This window comes from Emiliania huxleyi, assembly GCF_000372725.1.
Source record: "Emiliania huxleyi CCMP1516 unplaced genomic scaffold EMIHUscaffold_11, whole genome shotgun sequence".
Lineage (NCBI taxonomy): Eukaryota > Haptophyta > Isochrysidales > Noelaerhabdaceae > Emiliania > Emiliania huxleyi.
The window spans coordinates 963,555-982,071 of record NW_005201792.1 but is presented as its reverse complement, the minus strand read 5'-3'; the positions used below and the strand labels follow the sequence as shown (position 1 = coordinate 982,071).

Sequence of the window (18,517 nt, the reverse complement as noted above, 5' to 3'; positions counted from 1 at the left end):
CGCAGCTCCTCACGGAGGCCCTCGTGCGAGGCGAGGGTTGCTACGGCCGCATGTAGCTCCGCCTCGTCGATTAGGCCGGCAGCGCGAAGGGCGACTTCCGCTGCTGCTGGGAGTGCGTCGAGGCGCGCGGGCGAGGAAGTGGCTTCAGGCATGGTGCTTGAGGGAGCTTGCTCCTGTTTAGACGGGTCCCACAGACGGGACGGCGAGGGCGCGAGACAGACCACAACGCAAACACGCGCAGGGTTACAACTTTTTTCCGGGGTGTGGTATGGTGTCGCCGAGCCACCTCGAGACCATACCCCCCCGCCTCTTGGAAGACCTGCTTGGGGTATGGTAGGGCTAGCCTTGGGCGGTCAGGACCATACCCCCCCCTTTGGGCCGCCGAGCCCACCATACCATACCCCGGAAACAAAATCTCTCTCTCTCTCTCTACCCCGGAAAAAGTTGGAACCCACAAAAAAGAAATCAAAAAGCATCCACTGGGTGTCACGAGAGCTCACACCTTCTCTCGTGCGAGCAACTCGCCCGCGCTGTCTGCGTCCTCGGAGACAAACGAGTCTGACGAGGAGGAGCTGTTCCTGAGGCCGGAGTCGTCCGCGTGCCCTCCCGCCGACGCCGCGCCCGGCACCGCGGGAGTCCGGGAGCCGGCAGAGGGGAGAGCCGAGGAGAGCTCCTTCTCCCCCGTCGATGGCCCACGCGCTTGCAGCAGGCCCGCCCGCGACCGCCGCGCGCCGCCGCGCCCCCGGCGAGCCGCAAAAGCCAGAGCCGCCGCCAGCGCCAGGGCGAGCACGCCGCCGACGGCCGCCGCGCCCCACAAAGGGAATGGCGCGGCGGGCGGCGAAAGGGCGGACGCCCTCAAGAGGCGCCCGTTTAGCGGCTGGACCATGCGGTTGTTTGCACGGACGCCGCTCGCGGCGCCGAGCGCGGCACGCAGGCGCTCGAGCTGGGCGGCGCAGACGTGGCGGCGCGCCTTGATCAGCCGCCACTCGACGCCCTCGGTGCAGGGAGGGGTGGTGAGAGAGCCCTCCCACTGGTAGGCGCCGCCGCCGCGGAGCAGCAGCTCCGAGAGCATCGCGCCAAAGTCGACGGACGCGGCCGACTCGGCGTAGCGGCGAGCGCCGTCCGAGGGCGGGAAGTCGTCCCAGAAGGCGGAGAGGAGAGGGTCGCACGCGGCTGCCTCGTCGTAGAGCACGGTGATCACGGCGAGGCCACTCTCGCTCGCGTCTCGATGGACAAAGTGCGCCTGAGGTGGCGGGCTCCAGCGGTTGGTGTCTGCTGACAGCGAGAGGCCGGCGAGACGGGTCAACGGCACCTCAAGCGCGGCGTGCCGCCCGTCCACCAGGTGCTCCGACGGCGTGTGCCAGTGGACCTGGTAGAAGTCGTATCTGCGGCCGTGCAGTACTGTGTAGCCCTTGGAAGCAGACCCGTTCTCCACAGGCGCTGTCGCCGGCGTGGCTCCCGCAGGCAGCATGCGGACGGCAGAACCCTGCTCGTGCACCTGAAAACTCCTCCCCGTGTTGACCAGCAGCAGCCGGTCGAGAGGCCGGAGATGCGGAGCCATGGGCTCGACGCCGCCGGCAACGGCGGCCGCGGTTGCGATGTCGATCGGCGACTGTCGCCGCCCGTTGATGCAGGTGGGGTATTGTGCCCAGGTGGTGCGTTGATCATTGCTACTTGCAGCGTCCGCCGGCGCGCGAGCGTACACCCAGTCCATGCGCTCGCCGGCGTGGTCGAGCTCCGGGGTTTACTTTTGCGGCTGGGGCTGGTACCTGGGCTCCAGCTAAACAAAAATTCTTTCCCTGCCGGTCGGGACTATGCCCCACGCCTTTCTGGGCCTCAAAAATAGGGAAAAGAAACCCGGGAAAAGCAAGCTTCGGGTATTTTGGCGTGCGCTCTGTTGCCCGGCATGAACCCGGCTTTCCTCCAGTCTTTTGATCTCCGGGCGACCAGCTCATCCTCGCAGAGCTCCGGCCGCACCTCTCCCGACACCCACGCCGAACTCAAGCGGCGCTCGTCAAGCAGCCTGGACGAGGCGACCGCGCGGCACCGTCGATGGGTGCTGTCGATGCGAGAGAGCTTCGAGAAGCGCGTGAGCCACGCCTCCGAGGGCGACCCAGAGTGGTCAGAGTCTGAGGCGTGCGACGACGAGAGGCCGCCTCCCCGCCCCCAGATGCGGAAGCGAGTTTCAGGGTACGCGTCTTCGCTCTCCACGTCGTCGAGCTCTCCCAGCAGCTCGGCGGCGACGCGCCGAGCGAGCGACGGCGGCGAGGCCAGCGAACCCGAGCGCCGCCTGTCGCTCCGTGAGCCCTTTGACCCTGCCGAGGCGCGCACAGGCCCTGAGGCAGAACCCCGCTCTCCCCCGCCCGGGCCTCACCTCTCCGCTGCGGCGCCCTCGCCTTTCATCTCCTCCCCCCCCCCCCCCTGCAAGGCCTCACTCACGGAGCACACCGAGGAGGTCTCCGACGACTCCGACTCGCAGGCTTCCTGCCCTCGCCTCTTCGCCCTCGCCCCTCCCGCTCCGCCGCGTCGCCACCTGCCCCCTCCCCTTGCACTCCGACTCCGACTCCCACTCTCGACTCTGGACTCTGGACTCTGCCCCGGAGCAGGACGCCGCCGACCCGGAGAGAGGCAACCTGCTCCTCGCTGCGATGGGCCTCGCCGACCCCCCCGCGGGCCTGCCCCCTGCCGGCCTGCCCCCTGCCGGCCTGCACCCCGTAGAGGCGGCAAGACGTAGCAGCCACCTCCCCCCTCTCTTCTCCGAGCCGCTCGCCGCGCCTCTGTTCCGCGCCCGCCGCTATAACCCTAACCCTAACCCGGCTCGAGCTCTGCGAGGGCGAGGGGTGTGTCGCGGCCAGCGCTGCAAAAGGCGCCCTCGCACTCCGCTCCCTCGCCCACCCCTCGCCCACCCCTCGCCCCGGCCTGGTCAGGCCCGCTCCCCTTGGACGGCGTCGCGCTGCCGCTCTCCGAGATGGTTTCCCTCTCTGTCGCGGGGGGCGTGCCGGCAGCGGCGGGGGGCGTGGCGGGGGGTGTGGCGGGGGGCGTGGCGGGGAGAGGGAAGACGCCTCTCTCCGGCAGGAGGCAGGCGGGCGGGCAGGGGCACAGCTGGGCGGGCAGCGCGGGGGGGCGGGAGCGCGACGGTTCCGCCTCCGAGCCGCCCCGGCGTCGCTCGATGCCCGCCGGACCGACGCTGCGGGAGCGGCGCTCGCTGCTGGCCGAGTCGCTCGGCTGGCAGGGCGGGTGAGACACCTCCCGCCCCTCCTCACAGCCCCTCCTCACCCCTCACCACCCGCCCCTCCTCACAGCCGCGCCCCGCCCTCCAGCTGGTTGCCTCCCCTCCTTCCTTTCCTTGCCCACTCTCATCGCCCCCTCCGCCGCACCTGCTGCGACGCACCTGCCTGCTGGCGCACCGACTGTCTGCAGGTGCGAGCAAGCGGTGCGCGAGCAGTGGGCGTCGGCCAAGCTGCCGCCGCTGCTGCACCGCCAGTCGCTGCCTGGCTTGAGGCGCCCCGTGCGGCAAAGGCTCGGCTGAGCGCGGCGGTGCCAGCCTTGGGACCGAGGCGGTCTAGAGATCGCCCCCACGGCCACGCCACCTGGACCTGCAAAGTCGCGCCCGCCAACCCCCTGTGGCCTGTGGCGGTTGCGCCCCGCTGTGGTGCGCCCGGGGGGACCGCGTGCCCGCCGCAATGTTATTTTTGTATTTATCTTGCACCGCAACACAGTGTAGAGAGCCACAACGAGTACACCCAAAAAAAACACCGCGTGGGTCCGGCGCGCCGCGCAGCCGCCGCGGGCCGCGGCGGGCGCGGGCGGCGCGGGCGCGCGAGAACCGAGATCCGTGCCGCCGGGCCGCGCGCCGCGAGAGAGGCGCTGCGGCGGACCCTCGGCCCCGGCCCCGCGCCACGCCATCGCATGGCCCCCGATGCATGCCCCCACACGGGGCTATGGCGCATGCGACGATCCCCCCATGCAATCACGTAGCATATATGCAAGAGGAGCGCGCAGCGCGTCGATCAGCGCGAAAGGAGGCGCTTGGCTAGAGAAACTAAAGGCGGCAGGACGCCCTCTCCCGCTCACTCGGCGGCGAACGACTTGGAGATGTCCCAGACCGTGTCGGCGTGCTCCGTCGTGAAGGCGGTGAGGCGGGCGAACGCAGCGTCGATCTCGCCGTCGTCGATCTCGTCCACGTACTCGCACTGACCGATCCCCGCCGGCAGCGGGGCGCGCAGCAGCCCGTCGCGGTGGACGACAATCTCGTCCCGCGCCTGCAGGTGTGCGGAGCAGAGGCAGGTGCAGAGGAGCAGAGGCAGGTGCAGAGGCAGGTGCGGCGGAGCAGAGGCGGGGAACGAGCCGGTCTCGTGCGCGGCACGGGCAGCCCGCCGCACGCCGCAGGGTTTGTGGGGGGGCTAGGGTGGTGGGGGGGGGGGGGGGTGCCTTCTTGTAGGTTGCGGCCGTGATGCCCGCGATGGAGCACGGCAGGCCAAGCCGCCGGTACAGCGAGAGGAGCGAGTCCGCCTATGGCCGGGTGTGAGGTTAGGGTTAGGGTTAGGGTTAGGGTTAGGGTTAGGGTTAGGGTTAGGAGTCCGCCTATGGCCGGGTGTGAGGTGGGGCAGTGCGAGTGGCTCTCGTCGCAGTCGGAGAGCGAAGGGCGACTCTCTCTCTCTCTCTGCCTGCGCGGAGGGGAGGAGGCCCTTCGCCTCGGCGATCAGCGCGGAGAAGAGCGAGTCGACCGCCACCGCCTCGCCTGCGGTGAGGGCTCCGAGAGGGTTCAGGGAAGGGTCCGGGGAGAGCAGCGTGGAGGGGCCGCGCTCTGCCGTGGCGGAGGAAGAACGACTCGTCTGCCTGGAGGGAGCGGGTTAGGGGGGCCTCGGGCCTTGCTTGGGAAGGAGGCGGGGTGGGGGAGAGAGGGCCCGGAGGGAGCGGGTTAGGGGGGCCTCGGGCCTTGCTTGGGAAGGAGGCGGGGGGAGGGAGGGAGGGCCCGCCTCGAGCGTGCGCGAGAAGGTGTGTCCGTAGTCCATCGGCCGCAGCAGCGCCTCCTCCCACAAGTCGGGGCCGATGCACTCGAGCATCGCCTACACACCTCACAGCGCCACGCGTCGCCCACTCGCGCGAGCCCGGCCGACAACCCCTCCCCCCAAGCTCGCGTCGATCGAGTACTGGATCACGCGCTCCGCCTGCAGGAAGGGTCCGAGAAGGCTCCCCACACGGGCAGAGAAGGGGTTGCTCAGCCAACGCGCCGCGCCTCGGGCGAGCCGCGGAAGTTTGCTGCGATCATCTCCTCGCCGTGGGCGTCGAGTAGCTCGTAGAGGCGCGCGTCGTGGATGATGGCCGCCTGCACGACTCAGCGCGTGGGAGGCTGGTGCACCGCCAAGTGGGAAGGGGGGGCCAGCCGGCGAGAGGCACCTTCATGATCTCGCCGCAGCCCGAGCGGATGTCGGGGCGCGAGACGGTGTCGAGGAAGCTCGTGTCGATGAAGGTGTGCAGCGGCGAGTAGAAGTGGCCCACGCCGTTCTTGCGGTGGTAGTTGATTGCAACCTCGAGCCGAGGTGAGCCGGGGTGAGCCGGGGTGAGCCGGGGTGAGCCGGGGTGAGCCGGGGTTGGATCCGTGGTCACGGGGTGGAAGACGCCTTGATTCCGACGCTCGCGTCGACGATGCCGAGCAGCGTCGTGGGAAGGCGGCACCACGGGATGCCGCGCCGCCAGCAGGCGCACGCGAAGCCGGCGGTGTCGGTAAGGACGCCTGGAGAGCCACGCGCATTCATGACGGCGATCGAGGCCTTTGACAGTGAGCTGTCCCTCCCGTGTCGGCGGAGGACAGAGTCATAGATCATCACGCTCCAGGCGGGGCGCGCCTCCTCCGACGCAGAGGACGGGCTCGAGATGTGGGGAGATAGGGGGAGAGATGGGGAGAGCACGCCTCCTCCGACGCAGAGGACGGGCTCGGAGCGGCGGAGCGGGTCCGCGCGCTTGAGCTCGTCGAGCAGGAAGGTGAAAGTGGCGAGGCTCTTGCGGTCCTCGTTAGCGTGCGCCACGATGAGCTCGAGCTGCAGGTCGACCTGCGGGCGTGCCGCGATGCCTTGTGGGTAACAGAGCACCATCCTTGTTGGTGCAGGTCGGCGAGGGCGTGTCGCGACGACTCATGCATGGGTTGGGTGATCCTCCTTCTCAACGCAGGCGTGGCGGGTGTCTCTGCACCGACTCCGCCCACTCCTCCATCTTCGGGCCGTAGAGCTCCATCACCGCCGAGTCGACCACCTGCGCAGCCGGCGAGGGCCCCGGTCAGGAGCCGCGTCCGCCTCTCGCCCGCCTCCCGCCCGCCTCGCCATGATGAGCCGCCCCGTCGTCAGCTCCAGCTTCTCCTTGAGGAAGAGGTTGCCCCGCGCAAAGAGGTCGGTGTCGGGCCTAGGCGGCAGACGCGGCGACGATCACGGCGGGCGCGTACGCGCGTGGAGCGCCCACCGCGCGGAGCCGCGTCGCGCCAGATCTGCTGCCGCACGCGCCCGTCGAAGGTCTCCCACTTTGGGCGCAGCAGCTCCTCGGACACGACGGCGCCGCCGCCTCCAAACACGCTCTCCGCCCGCGCGGCCGGGCCGTCGAGCAGCTCGTGGACCACCACCTACCGCGCAGGCACGGCCTCGGATCCCCTCCGGCCGCCATCCTCTCCCGTCGCGCTCCGCCGCCGCCTCTGCGATCTTTGGCCCGTGCCTCGCGCCGCCGCCTCGCGAGGCACCGCCTCGCCCCGTCGCGAGCAGCCGGAGGGTGCGGCGGCGGTCCGTCGAGTCGCGGAGCGAGAGGAGGACGGACGCGCCGTCCGAGTCCACCTCGATCGTCCCGACCTCGTTGTCGGCGAACAGCGCCGTCAGCAGCCGCTTCACCTCGCCCTGCCCGCTCGCACGCCGGCCCTCTGCGGGCACGTCAACGGCTCCGTCGTACTCGAAGTGGGTCACGAGCTCGTCGACGCGGCGACGGTCGTCGGCAGCGCGCTGGAGCCCGGCGCGCAGGATGCCGGCCAGCAGCTGGGGCTGCCCGGCACCGGGTGGCTCATCCGGGCTTGCAGGAGCAACGACTTCATCCGCCAGCACGACGGCACGGACGGCGGCTATTCGGCGAGCCGAGGGCGGTGGCCCGCCGCAGGGAGGGTGCGCGGCGCTGGTGCCGGCGATAAAGGCCCGGGTCTGAGGCAGCAAAAGACCCAGGGCGAGCAGCCTGAAGAAGCTCCCGGGGCCGTCGAACATGGCGAGCAGCCTGAAGAAGCCCCCGGTGCCGTGGAACATTTGCAGGTCCAAATTAAGAAAAACGCCCGCGGGCACGCGCAAAAAGCAATGGGGTCTAGATTTGGAGCGCTCGCCGAAGAGGAGTACGACAAAATAGCGCCCGTGATTGCCTGCACGCTACCCGCACTCACGGACTCCATACCCGAAAGAAAGAGAGAGGAGCTAGCAGGAGAGGTGACGAGTGAACTACAGGTAGTGGCAAGTGGGGAAGGCAGCCTCGATCGCCATACAGACATGGGTGCGAAACAACGACAAGACCAAGGCACGGGCAGAGGAGAGAGAAGAATATAGGATGGATAAAGCGCGTAAGCGCCTGTTCACGGCATGCATGGTCCATGGATGGAGGGTGAGCCACGATGAACGTAATGAACGTAGAGCCGAACGCCGAACGGGAGGAAGCCGAGGAAGAAGAACCAGAGGAGGGCGACACACCTGTGGTAATCCCGTCGTCAGCTGTAACGATGCACCCGAAGGGGACCCCAGCGCCAACAAGCAACATCATCGCGGTGGAGGTACAAGTCTAGGTACAAGTGTTCGAAGAGAGAGTGGACCTGAGCAACGATATGACTGGGTGGCAAATGATAGCAGTGGGCGTCAGAAGAGTCGTCCTTGCGCGAGGAGAGCTCGATAAACTCGAGGGGCCAAAAAATATGCCGCGCGAGGAGGGCAGAGTTGCGCCGAAAGGCGGGAGAAGCCGCGAGAGCAAGCTAGGGATAGGCAGGCGGCGGCGGCGTCGCAGGACGAGGCAGACGAGAGCGACACGCGACAGAGGAGGAAACGACAGGAGGGAGAACGACGAGAGTGGGACGACCGCGAGGTGGCATGAAGGTTGCAGCGAGAATCGGCGAGAGACTGCGAGGAGAGATAGGAAGAGGCGGACGCCCAAGGGTGGGCGACGGCTAGCGCATCACACTCCTCTCCTTAAAATCCCTGTGTGGTGGCGGCGTGCCGTCCTCCCATCCCTCCCTTGGGTTGTCTTGGAGCACTTGGAGGGCTATTTCTTTCTTCTTTTTCCCCACTCCCGTTCCCCTGTGTCCCTGATCGTCCTTACAAGATCCTGCTCGTGCAGGTGGGGACTTCTCCCGCCCCTTGTTTGGTGTGTCCGTTTTGTTTATTTATTAAAGCCGCCGAAAGGAAGAGTCGGAAGACGAATCGATCGGAAGACGAACGGAGGACGACGCGCCAGTGGTAATCCGTCGTCCTGTCACGATATACCCGAAGGGAACCCCAGCGCCAACATCGACCCTAGCACCGACCGTGGTGCGTTGAGAGGTACAACGTACAAGTGCTGGAAACTTGGAGCACTTGGAGTGCAGTCATCAGCCTCACATCCAGGGCCGGGGAGCTAAGAAGCGCACCCAGCGGGCCGGATGATCGCTTGATCGGTATCGGGTTGCGGGCAAGAGAGCGAAACGAGAGTGGACCTGAGCAACGACATGACTTGGCGATCGGAGTGGGAGTCAGAAATGTGGTCCTTGCGCGAGGAGAGCTCGAACTCACTCACTCGAGGGGCCAAATTACGCTGGTCGCTGCGAGGAAGGAGAGCGGAGTTTCGAGTTACGCCGAGAGGCGAGAGAACGGCCGAGCGAGAGCAAGGGATCGGCAGGCAGGCAGCGCCGGCGTCGCAGAACGAGGCCGAGGAGAGCGATGAGTCAGAGGATGAAATGGCAGGAGAGAGAATGACGAGAGTGAGAAGACCGCGTCCGCGAGGCGGCATACCCGGGTACGTGTTTATTTGTGTACTCCCTTAATGTAGGTAAACCATAAAAGTAGATTTGAATTCGTCCACGTACGGCTTCGTGAGTGGTTGGGGTGGCCTCAAGCATCCCCAAGGGAGCCTCTGCGGTGCCACATAAGCAGCTTGGTGATTGTCGAGACTTTGAAGGATTCGTTTGAAGAAACGCAAACAGGCCAGACACTACTATGGTCACCAGTAAACCATAATTCGACTTTGAGGGATCATATCTCAAAAAGCCGGGAGATAACAGAGCATTATTGTTGCATATTATACCACATAAGGTCAAACTTGACCCCACAAGCATCAAGAACCCGATGCTCCAGCTCGACTGTGCCGGCACACTGCCTCCTCGCGCACGCTGCCAGCAGCCGTCGCAGCCCGTGGTGCACCAGAGAGAGAGGTCGACGCGTTGCCCCCGCCGGCGACCCCGCGCGGCTCAGGCCGGCCAGAAGGTGTCTGGTGACGGCGCCGTGGCAGGAGTGCGGAGAAGAGCTCGCCGAACGCGAGCAGAAGATGTCCAAAGTGTGCCAGCGCGAGAGCCTCGCGAGCGGGCGCAGAAGGAGCTCGCCGTGACACGATGCCGGGCGGTGGTGGTGCTCTGGCGACTGTGCACAGTGGGAAAAGTCAGGCTGCAACAGGGCAGCACGATGGTAGTACCCTGCTGCAGCCTGGCCTGACATGCACAGGGCGAACAGAGACACTACTATCGTCCGGCGCTCGTCGTCGAATCTGGGCCAACTTCGACCGCCGCCACAGCTCGCCACGAGCACGCAGCGACAAAATGTTGACTGTACGGAAGTTGAGGCTGGTCGAGAGGAAGAGGCTGCCGTGCGAGCCGGCAGCAGGCTGGCTCGTCGTGGACTGCAGCGGCGACTTTTATGGGTTTCTCTGTTCATAGTAGCGTGCACGCTACTATGGTTTACCCACATTAAGGGAGTATGAAGGTCGCTTTTCGAGAATTGGGGGATTTGTTTTGTTTTGTAGAATTGGGGAGAGATTTTTTGCATTTTTTGAAAACCAACAAGTCACGACTCTCACAGTGATTTGGGCTCGGCAGCTGTCAGCCCTCAGCCGAAGCTGGGGCCGGTCCCAGAAAGAAAGAAAGAAAACAGACAACCCCAAACGAGGAGGAAAGGGTCCACACCTGCACGAGCAGGATTTTGGAAGGACGATCAGGGGCACAGGTGGGGCTCTCCTGCTCCTGACAAGGGACACGACAGGCTCGCAGCGCGGTGCACGGTGGGCTCCCAACTCCACTGGCGGTCTCATCTCAGTCTAGCGACCTGCCTCCAGCTTCTCACTGGCAGTCTCTCGCAACCACAAGGCACACTGACACAGGGGTGGTCCCGTAGCCGAGAGAGCCCGCGCTGTTGAGTTCGACGCGGTCGGGGGGCCTTGCGGAGAGGCCAGCGAGATGGCGATCGCTGTACTTGATGGGGGTCATCAAGTGACCGCGGCTGACTCGCCAGAGGTCGATACTCTGGACGACCCATAGGATGCCACGAATGCCTGAAGGAGACGGAGGCGAGGCCCCCAGAGGCAGACTCAGCTGCTCTCGGGTGATCTCGCTTTGGTGGCCGAAGGACCCGATGGTCCTGTCACATTCGCGTTCCGATTCGTGGGGGTAGAAGATTGCGGGGGGGCATCGAGTCAACACTTCCTTGTAGTCCAGCGGACCGCCAGGCTCGCCGGCAGCATCCGCAGGGAGGCAGCATATCAGGCACCAGTCTTCTGGAGCGCTCAACAGCTGCAGCCGCGATGGCAGAGTCGGCCGCGGTTCGAGCGAGCAGCTTTTGGCTGCGGGATCGAATCGCGGAAGGCTCATGCCCTCGCGGAGCGACGCGGGTCGCGCGGCGCGCTCGTGTGCGAAATGCGACAACAGTCGACAGACGACAGACGCCTGAGCGCTGAACGACTGAACGACCGTCGCCGCAATCGACACCGCCGCCATTTTGACGAGCAGCGCGAGCGCGCGTCGGCGGCCAGCCGTCGCGGGCCGGGCCGAGCCCGGCCTCAACAGGCCGCGCCGCCGCAGCAGGCCCGGAGGCCCACATGGCGGCCGACCAGTTGATAAGGATTCTCCCTCTGAATTGGCGAGAGACTGCAATGAGAGATAGGAAGAGGTAGACACCCGAGGGTTTTAGGTATGTTGTTGGCAAATCAAGACACAGAGGGGTGACGGCTAGCACCACACTCCTCTCCTTTAATTCCCTGTGTGGTGAAAAAAGAGAGGGATGGGAAGGCCTGCCTTGCCCCCTTTTTCTTTTCTCGCTGGCTGCCGAGCCACTAAATGTTCGGCGTGTTCGCCGCTGCCAGGTCTCTCGTCGCGCCGAAGGCCACGGCGCCGCTCGCAGCGCTGGCGCAGCCGCCGCTCGGCGGACTGCAAGCGGCGTTCGCGCGGAGGTGGATGAAGGTGAAGTCGTCTGTACGCCGGCGCTGCGAGGACTGCTACATCGTGCGGCGCGGCAAGATCAACTACAACTACTGCCGAACGCATGGCCGCCACAAGCACCGGCAGGGGCCCAAGAGGAAGGCCGCCCGGAAATAGACTGGCGGCAATCTATCGATCCCGATTTTATCATGCCGCGCTGACGTAAACTGCACCCCGTTTGTGGAGCTGCTGAGTGCTGAAAGGCTCGGCCGTGCGATAAATAACAAAAAGTAATATATCTTTACTTCCGTGCGATAAATAACAAACACGTTGACCCCCCAAACATGATCCGTCTCTCACACAAAGCCCGCATCTGCTCCACTCCGAGTCCAAAACTCTCGACGCGTGTGCGGGGACTCTGCGCGCCGGCGCACTTGGACTTGCCACTTGCGCCGCTCTCGGCCGGCGGCGCGCGCCCCCGGCACTACCACTAGCCACTACTTCAGAAGCCCCACTGCCAGCAGCCCCCCCGCCGCCGCCAGCCGGGCGGGGAGCGGCCACGCGAGCACGGCGGGAAGCACGGCGCTCAGCGCCGCCTTGACTGCGAGCGCCGCGGCGGAGGCAAGGGCGAGGCCGGCGAGGGCGAGGGCGGTGCCGCCGACGCGCACTGCCGTCTGGTGCGCCTCGAGGAGGTCGGATCGGAAGGCGCGTCGGTCGGGCCTCACGCCCGCGAGGAGCTGCCCCCACGAGCCCGACCCCGCGCCCGGCTCGGCGGAGCGCATCGCGGTCAGCGTCGCTCGCGCGGCGTTCGGCGTCCGGAGACAGTCGACGCAGAGGTCGGCGATGGCGCCCGGCGGGATCGGCGTCACCTTCAGGTCGCCGCCGTTGTCGGCCAGGGCGAGCGAGCTCGGAGGCAGCTCCGCCCTCGCCGACATCACACCCGGCCGCACGATGGTGTAGTCCACGCTGCAAGCACGCATCAGGCGCTCGCCCTCGTAGTTCCACGCCTTTGCCATCCCGCCGAGGCCGTTGAGCAAGATGGAAAAGAACGACCACGGCGTCTCGCCCTTCCCGGTAATGCGCACGACCCGCTTGCACGTGCCGCTACCGGCGGCAGCCGCGAGGAGCGACTTCATCCCCTCGTAGTTGACATTCTTGGCGTGGGCCGGGTCGTGCGTCGGGTCGCGCCAAAAGTCGGACAGCTTGCGTGTGCGTCGAGCGCCGTGCGCCGCGATCACCGCGTCACAGCCGACGAGGAGGTCCCGCAGCGATGCGGGGTCGTTGATGTCGCCGCGGACGGCCTCGACGCCCGGAAGCCCGACTAGGTACGAGGCGACAGCCGACGAATCCGCGTCCGCCGCCGGCGGGACGGCGCTGCCAGAGGTCACCTCGTGCCTGAGTAATATCCGGGCGCAGTCTCCGTCAGCAACCAGGCGCTGGACGGCTGCACGGCCGACGTTTCCTGTGGCACCCGTGACCGCCACGGTGAGCGACGCCGCTGGCGAAAAACATGCAAGGAGTGCAAGCAGAGCGAGGGGAAGGCTCGGCGGCGACATCGTGTGTATGCACTGCCACGTCACACTTGGGCCGCGAGTGAGTTGATCGCTTGACACACGGGCCGGAGAAACTGGGTCTCACCGCCTCCTACCCGTACTCGCCGTCCTACTCGCCTCCTTCTCGCCTCCTACTCGCCTCCTACTCGCCCTAGCACTCACCTCCTACTCGCCTCCTACTCGCCCTCCTACTCGCCTCCTACTCGCCTCCTACTCGCCCCCTACTCGCTTCCTACTCGCCTCCTACACTCCTACTCGCCCGCCCCCCTACTCGGTACTCGCCCCTCGCCCCCCTACTGCTACTCGCCTCTTGGAGCAGAGCCCGGCGAGCCCTCGAGGCAGGTCTCTTGGAGCAGAGCCCGGCGAGCAACCGCCAACCCAATCTCCCAATGGGTCCCTCGGAGGGGTACCCTGGGTGGGCGGGGCCTCTACTCGCCAGGACTGAAGTGTGAAGAGTGAAGTGGAGACAGTCACCGCCACAAAAGAATTCGCGCCCCCGCCTTGTGGCACAACCTGTGTGTGCGCGTGGGCCGTGGGCGCTGGGCCGTGTGCGGGCCGTGGCGGTTTGTGGATTGTGCAAAAAAAGAAAGAAGATTTTGGGTCGTGGCGTGGCCGCGTGCGTCACACTGATCGTGTCTTCCCCGAGAACCCCCGTGTGAGTGTCTACCCCCCCCCCCCCCCCGCCCCCTCTCAACGTCCCCATGAACAGAGCACGCCCCCCGAGGCGCGGCAAGTTTGGAGACCGCGGCACGGCGAGGACGTTGCGAGAGAGGCCACCCCGTTGTGTCCGGGCTGCCCGCCCGGCGGAGCGACAACCTCGCCCGCGCGTACGCCGCGGCTCCTCCACTGCCCGCGCGCGTGGCCCGAGGGCGACTAGACTAGGGCACTAGAAGAGCAGCGACTGCGGCTCCTCCTCGATGATGCGCGCCAGGTCCTTGAGGAACTTGGCCGCGTCGGCGCCGTAGATGTTGCGGTGGTCGCACGTGATGGTCACCGTCATCACCTTTGCCATGCCCATCATGCCGTTCTTCTGCAGCACCGCCGTCGGCGCCGAGGCGGCCACCGCGAGGATGGCGCCCGTGTTCGGCGGCAGGATGGACACGAACTGCGAGACGCCGAACATGCCCAGATTGGAGATTGTGAAGGTGCCCGTCGAGAACTCGTCGGCCGACAGCTTCCCTGTGCGAGGGCTCGGCGGCGGGTCGGAGGAGTCAGAGAAGGGTCGGACAAGGCGTCGGCGGAGAGCGCGCGCCCTCCATCGCGCGCGGGACCAGGTCCTTCCACGCGCGGCCGAGCGAGTAGATGTCGGTCGTGTCGGCATTCTTGAGCACCGGCGTGATGAGCCCGCCGTCGGGCATCGCCACCGCCATCGCCACGTTGATGTCCGAGTTGTAGCTGATTCCGTCCTCGACGTAGTTCGAGTTCATGATCGGGTGCTTGGCGAGCGCGAGGCCGACCGCCTTGGCGAGCATCGCAGAGACGGTGACGCCCTTGGGCTTGAGCTGCGCGTACAGCGCGTCGAAGTCGTCCGTCACGATCTGCCGCGAGACCGTGTACGTCGGCACACTGTCGGCCCACGCCATGTTCTTGACTACCGCCTTCTGCATGCCCGTCATCGGGACCACGCCGGCGGGCGCGGGCGCGGCGGGCGCGGCGGAGCTCGCCTTGGCCGCCGGCGCGGCCGCCGCGCCCGCGGCGGCGGGCGACGCCGCCGCCTTCTCCACATCCTCGGCGACGATGCGTCCGTCCGGGCCGGTGCCGACCACAGTCGAGAGGTCGACGCCCTTCGACTCGGCGAGCGAGCGGGCGAAGGGCGACGCGACGACGCGGCCGCCGGCGGGGGCGGCGGCGGGGGCGGCGGCGGGTGCGGCGGCGGCGGGGGCGGCGGCGGGCGCGGGCACGGGCGCCGCCTTCGGTGCCTCGCCCGCAGCGACGAGGACGTCGTCGACGGTGACGCGCCCGAAGTTGCCCGAGCCAGGGATCTGCTCCCACTTGAGGCCCTTGGACTTGGCGAGCTTCTTGGCGGCGGGGGTCGCCATCTTGTTGGCCGACGTGTAGCCCGAGCCGGAGCCGACCGTGACGGCGGGCGCGGGCGCGGCGGGCGCGGCAGCGGCCTGCGCCGGCGCGGCGGCGACGGCACCACCGCCCGACGCGGCGACAGCGGCGATCTCGTCCTCTGTGCGGGCGAGCAGCGCGACGGGCGCGCCGACGGTGGCGACCTGGCGAGGCGGAAGGGAGGGGAGGGGGTTGGTGGCTGCAAGCTGCGCGCGCCGAGGGCGCCGTGGGGACTGCAGCAGCGGCGGGGAGTGCAAGCGGTGTGGAGAGCAGCAGAGGCGGAGGACGGCGGCGGCCACGGAGGCTCGCCTCGCCCTCGCCGACGAGGATCTTTGCGACGTAGCCGTCCTCAAAGGACTCGACGTCCATGTCCGCCTGCGGAGGCGCGGGGCGCGCGGCTCATTGCGGGCGGGCGGCGGTGATGCCTTGGAGCAGATGCGGCGGCGGCGGGAGGGGAGACTAGGAGAGGGCAGAGTCTGGGAGCGGGCAGTCTGGGAGAGGGCAGAGGATGGGAGCGGGGAGAGGCTGGGAGAGGGGCGAGTCTGGGAGAGGGGAGAGGCTGGGAGAGGGGAGAGTCTGGGAGAGGGGAGAGTCTGGGAGAGGGCAGAGTCTGGGAGAGGCTCGCCTTGTCGGACTCGACGACGAGAAGCATGTCGCCCGCGTCCACCTTGTCGCCCACGCCCACCAGCCAGCTCGATATCTTGCCCTCCTTCATCGTCGACGACAGCGCCGGCATCATCACCGGAATCGCGTCGACGTCGGAAGCGGGCGCGGCGGCGGGCGCGGCGGCGGCGGGCGCGGCGGCGGCGGGCGCGGCGGCAGCTGCGGGTGCGCCGCTGCCCACCGAGACCGAGGCGATGTCCGCCTTGAGGTGGGGGGGGAGTGGGCACGGTGGGCGACGGGACGAGTGGGGTGGGGGTGGGGCGGGGTGGGGCGGGATGTGGCCAGGGGTCAGTCGGCCGTCTCCCGGGCCGCACGCACCTCGTTCTCGACGATGATTGCGACCGGCGCACCAACGTCGGCCGTCTGTCGGGACACGGCGCCGGCTCAAGCACAGCGGGCTGCGGCGGCGGCGGCGGCGGAGGCTCCGGATGCTGCGCGGCGGCTGCGGCGGCAGCGGCGGCGGCAGCAGTGGCGGTGGCGGTGGCGGCGGCGGCGGCGGTGGCAGAACCGGCGGCGCGCAGCGCGAGACCGGCGGAGAAGAGGGGATGAGCGCATGCGTGCAGGTGAGGATGGCGCATTGGGCCGTGGATGAGCGCTCGCCTCGCCCTCGCCGACGAGGATCTTTGCAATGTAGCCCTCCTCATACGACTCGACGTCCATGTCGGCCTTGTCAGACTCGACGACGAGCACCATGTCTCCCGCGTCCACCTTGTCGCCCACACCCATCAGCCAGCTCGAAATCTTGCCCTCGGTCATCGTCGACGACAGCGCGGGCATCGTGATTGTCGACTGCTTCACCTCCATGCCAGGAGGCGGAGCTCGCCGCACAACGAGATCGGCGCTCGAGCGGGCGAAGCCGCCAAAGGGCAGGCCTGCGACGGAGCGCGCACCTGGCGCACACTGCAGGCCCAGCGGCACGCTACAGGCCAGCGAGAAGAGCATGCCTGGAGACCACGGGAGGGGAGAGCCGCGAGCAGGCCACTGAGATCGAAGCCGTGCGATTCCACCGAATTTTTCTTTGGGGACGCAGCATCAGACTAAGAAAGCAGCCAACGCTAACCCACTGTGAATTTGTGTGAGCTCTGTGTCCAGTTTAGCAAAAGAAAGCACGCCGTGCGCTGAAACCCGAGGACTATACTCGACTATACACACGCACATAAACGTGTGTATGTGTATGCCGCGTTTCCTCGTCCTGCTGCTTGCGTGCGCGACCGCCGCCTGCCACGCCTCTCGCCTCTTTGCGCGCGGCGCGGCGCAGCGCTCGCAGGAGCAGCCGGCGGAGCCGGCTCTCGTGCGGCCGGCCGTGATTTCCGCCTCGCACAACCTCACCGGCTACGCGCCCGAGCGGGCCGCCGACGGCGATGCGTCCACGTATTGGCTGGTGCCGGGCGGCGAGCGGATGGAGCGCATGTCGCACGACAAGTGGCTGGTGCTCGACCTCGGCCGCGCAGCCGCGCCACGGGCGCTCTCCCTCCTCGGCACCGCCTCCACCGTCGGCGGCGCACGCGTCACCCTCCAGAGAGCCGCGTCGCCGCGAGGGCCGTGGCGGACGGTGGCGCACGTGCGCGGGCTGCGCGGGCTGCGCGCGCCAACACGGCAGCCTCTGCCGGCGGACCTCTCGCCCTCGCGCTACTTCCGCCTCTACATGCGGCGGGAGGGCCACGCCAGCTTTCGGCACGCCATTCACGACGTGTGCTTCGAGTGCGAGGAGGACGCGGCGTAGAACAAAAGTGCGGCATCTTATAATACTTATGATGAAGCGAAAACCCGTATATGCGTAACCGACTCGGTTAAAAAACGCGCACAATTTACCCGCCCCGGCCGGATCCCGCTCACGTCGGATCGATGTGCGAGTGTCATCGCGCGTACTCGCTGGCGCCCTGCTGTTGCTGTGCCTTTTCCCGGTTGCGCGCAGCGTCCCACCTGTACGGTGCTCCTGTTGCGCCAGTGACCTCGCTCGCCGCAATGCCGAATGCGACCACGCCGCCGTAGAGCAGGGCCAGAGTGCCGCCGCTGCGGGCGAGTCCGGCGGCATTGGGGCAGCCTCGCGCGCCACCGATGAACCCGATGCGCTCCATCAGGCGGCGCGCGCGCGGCAGGAGGAGCACGGTGACTATGCCCGCCGTCCAAGAGCACGCGGAGAACATCTGCACCGTCGGTGGCAGCGCCGCCCACACCTCGGTCGTCGCGAGTGCAGGCAGGATGGCGGCGCGGTTGAGCTCCTGCACGCAAAACATCGGCAGCAGCACCGTGGCCGCCACCTTCCACGACGGCGGCGGTGGGAGGGGCTGCTCGGCGGTGCCGCTGCCGTCGGCGGGCAACCAGCCGCCCAAACTGCCGTCATCACGCTGCAGCGTGATCTTCTCGGCGTCGACTAGCAGCGACGCGCCGTCCCTCGCGAGCCCGGCGCCGCGATCCAGCCAGGCCTGGCGCTCCGTGGACGACCGCCAGAGGTGGAGGTCGTCGTTGCGCGTGAACACAATGGCTACTGTGCTCGGCGCGCTCACATCCCCCGATGGGATATGGATCCACTGGTAGCAGGAGCGGCTGTGGCAGGAGGCCTCGCCGATGATGGCGCTGGTCGGCACCGAGTCGGCTGGCCGCCGGGATCGCAGACTCTTCTCGAGGAGGGCACGGCCCTCACAGAGCCACCGCTCGAGCTGCTCGGCGGAGCACTCGGTCCTCGGCCGGAGCTGTACGGCGCATATGGCTGGTCTGGCGCGCCTGCCGCTCGACGACGAGAATCTGGATCGTGCCGCAGGCCTCGCCAACGTCTTCGACCGAAGCCACATCCTGTGCGGTCCTGGGCCGGCTCCTAGCCGGATAGGGGGTCTGTGCCACTGGCTGGCCCAGGGGGCCCCTCCCA

At 67.5% G+C, this 18,517-nt stretch overlaps 5 protein-coding genes across 5 annotated transcripts; all 5 read right to left on the bottom strand.

The window, feature by feature from the left end:
• Positions 1 to 496: 496 nt before the first annotated feature.
• On the bottom strand, positions 497 to 1,471 carry EMIHUDRAFT_62679 (alpha CA; the record flags this gene model as incomplete). The annotated part of the gene is made up of 2 exons (XM_005792027.1): positions 497 to 1,243; positions 1,313 to 1,471. The coding sequence occupies 2 exons, from the start codon at positions 1,469 to 1,471 to the stop codon at positions 497 to 499; spliced, it is 906 nt and encodes a 301-aa protein (XP_005792084.1).
• A 409-nt stretch (positions 1,472 to 1,880) lies between these two features.
• EMIHUDRAFT_448909 (hypothetical protein) lies at positions 1,881 to 7,248 on the bottom strand. Its single transcript, XM_005792026.1, has 12 exons — positions 6,681 to 7,248; positions 6,477 to 6,613; positions 6,321 to 6,399; positions 6,193 to 6,252; positions 5,925 to 6,053; positions 5,637 to 5,852; positions 5,401 to 5,508; positions 5,231 to 5,329; positions 2,930 to 4,262; positions 2,607 to 2,705; positions 2,429 to 2,479; positions 1,881 to 2,323 (listed from the first exon to the last, which is right to left on the bottom strand). The coding sequence occupies exons 1-9, from the start codon at positions 7,230 to 7,232 to the stop codon at positions 4,071 to 4,073; spliced, it is 1,572 nt and encodes a 523-aa protein (XP_005792083.1). The 5' UTR covers positions 7,233 to 7,248; the 3' UTR covers positions 1,881 to 2,323; positions 2,429 to 2,479; positions 2,607 to 2,705; positions 2,930 to 4,070.
• A 3,058-nt stretch (positions 7,249 to 10,306) lies between these two features.
• On the bottom strand, positions 10,307 to 10,960 carry EMIHUDRAFT_309164 (hypothetical protein; the record flags this gene model as incomplete). The annotated part of the gene is made up of 1 exon (XM_005792025.1): positions 10,307 to 10,960. The coding sequence occupies one exon, from the start codon at positions 10,958 to 10,960 to the stop codon at positions 10,307 to 10,309; it is 654 nt and encodes a 217-aa protein (XP_005792082.1).
• A 2,859-nt stretch (positions 10,961 to 13,819) lies between these two features.
• On the bottom strand, positions 13,820 to 16,625 carry EMIHUDRAFT_448908 (dihydrolipoamide acetyltransferase; the record flags this gene model as incomplete). The annotated part of the gene is made up of 9 exons (XM_005792024.1): positions 16,252 to 16,625; positions 15,970 to 16,014; positions 15,833 to 15,853; positions 15,629 to 15,697; positions 15,313 to 15,363; positions 14,835 to 14,972; positions 14,658 to 14,717; positions 14,162 to 14,534; positions 13,820 to 14,112 (listed from the first exon to the last, which is right to left on the bottom strand). The coding sequence occupies exons 1-9, from the start codon at positions 16,591 to 16,593 to the stop codon at positions 13,820 to 13,822; spliced, it is 1,392 nt and encodes a 463-aa protein (XP_005792081.1). The 5' UTR covers positions 16,594 to 16,625.
• Positions 16,626 to 17,507: 882 nt separating this feature from the next.
• On the bottom strand, positions 17,508 to 18,443 carry EMIHUDRAFT_200217 (hypothetical protein; the record flags this gene model as incomplete). Its single annotated transcript, XM_005792023.1, has 1 exon — positions 17,508 to 18,443. One exon carries the CDS (start codon positions 18,441 to 18,443, stop codon positions 17,508 to 17,510), a length of 936 nt encoding a protein of 311 aa, XP_005792080.1.
• Between the last annotated feature and the right edge of the window lie 74 nt (positions 18,444 to 18,517).

What these genes read in the sequence shown, in the direction of transcription:
- EMIHUDRAFT_448909 (XM_005792026.1), bottom strand. Translation starts at nt 7,232, where the DNA reads ATGTTCGACGGCCCCGGGAGCTTCTTCAGGCTGCTCGCCCTGGGTCTT. An exon ending in CGACGGGGCGGCTCATCATG is followed by an intron (nt 6,253 to 6,320) that starts GCGAGGCGGGCG and finishes CCGGCTGCGCAG; the next exon opens with GTGGTCGACTCGGCGGTGAT. An exon ending in TGGAGGAGTGGGCGGAGTCG is followed by an intron (nt 6,054 to 6,192) that starts GTGCAGAGACAC and finishes GCACGCCCGCAG; the next exon opens with GTCGACCTGCAGCTCGAGCT.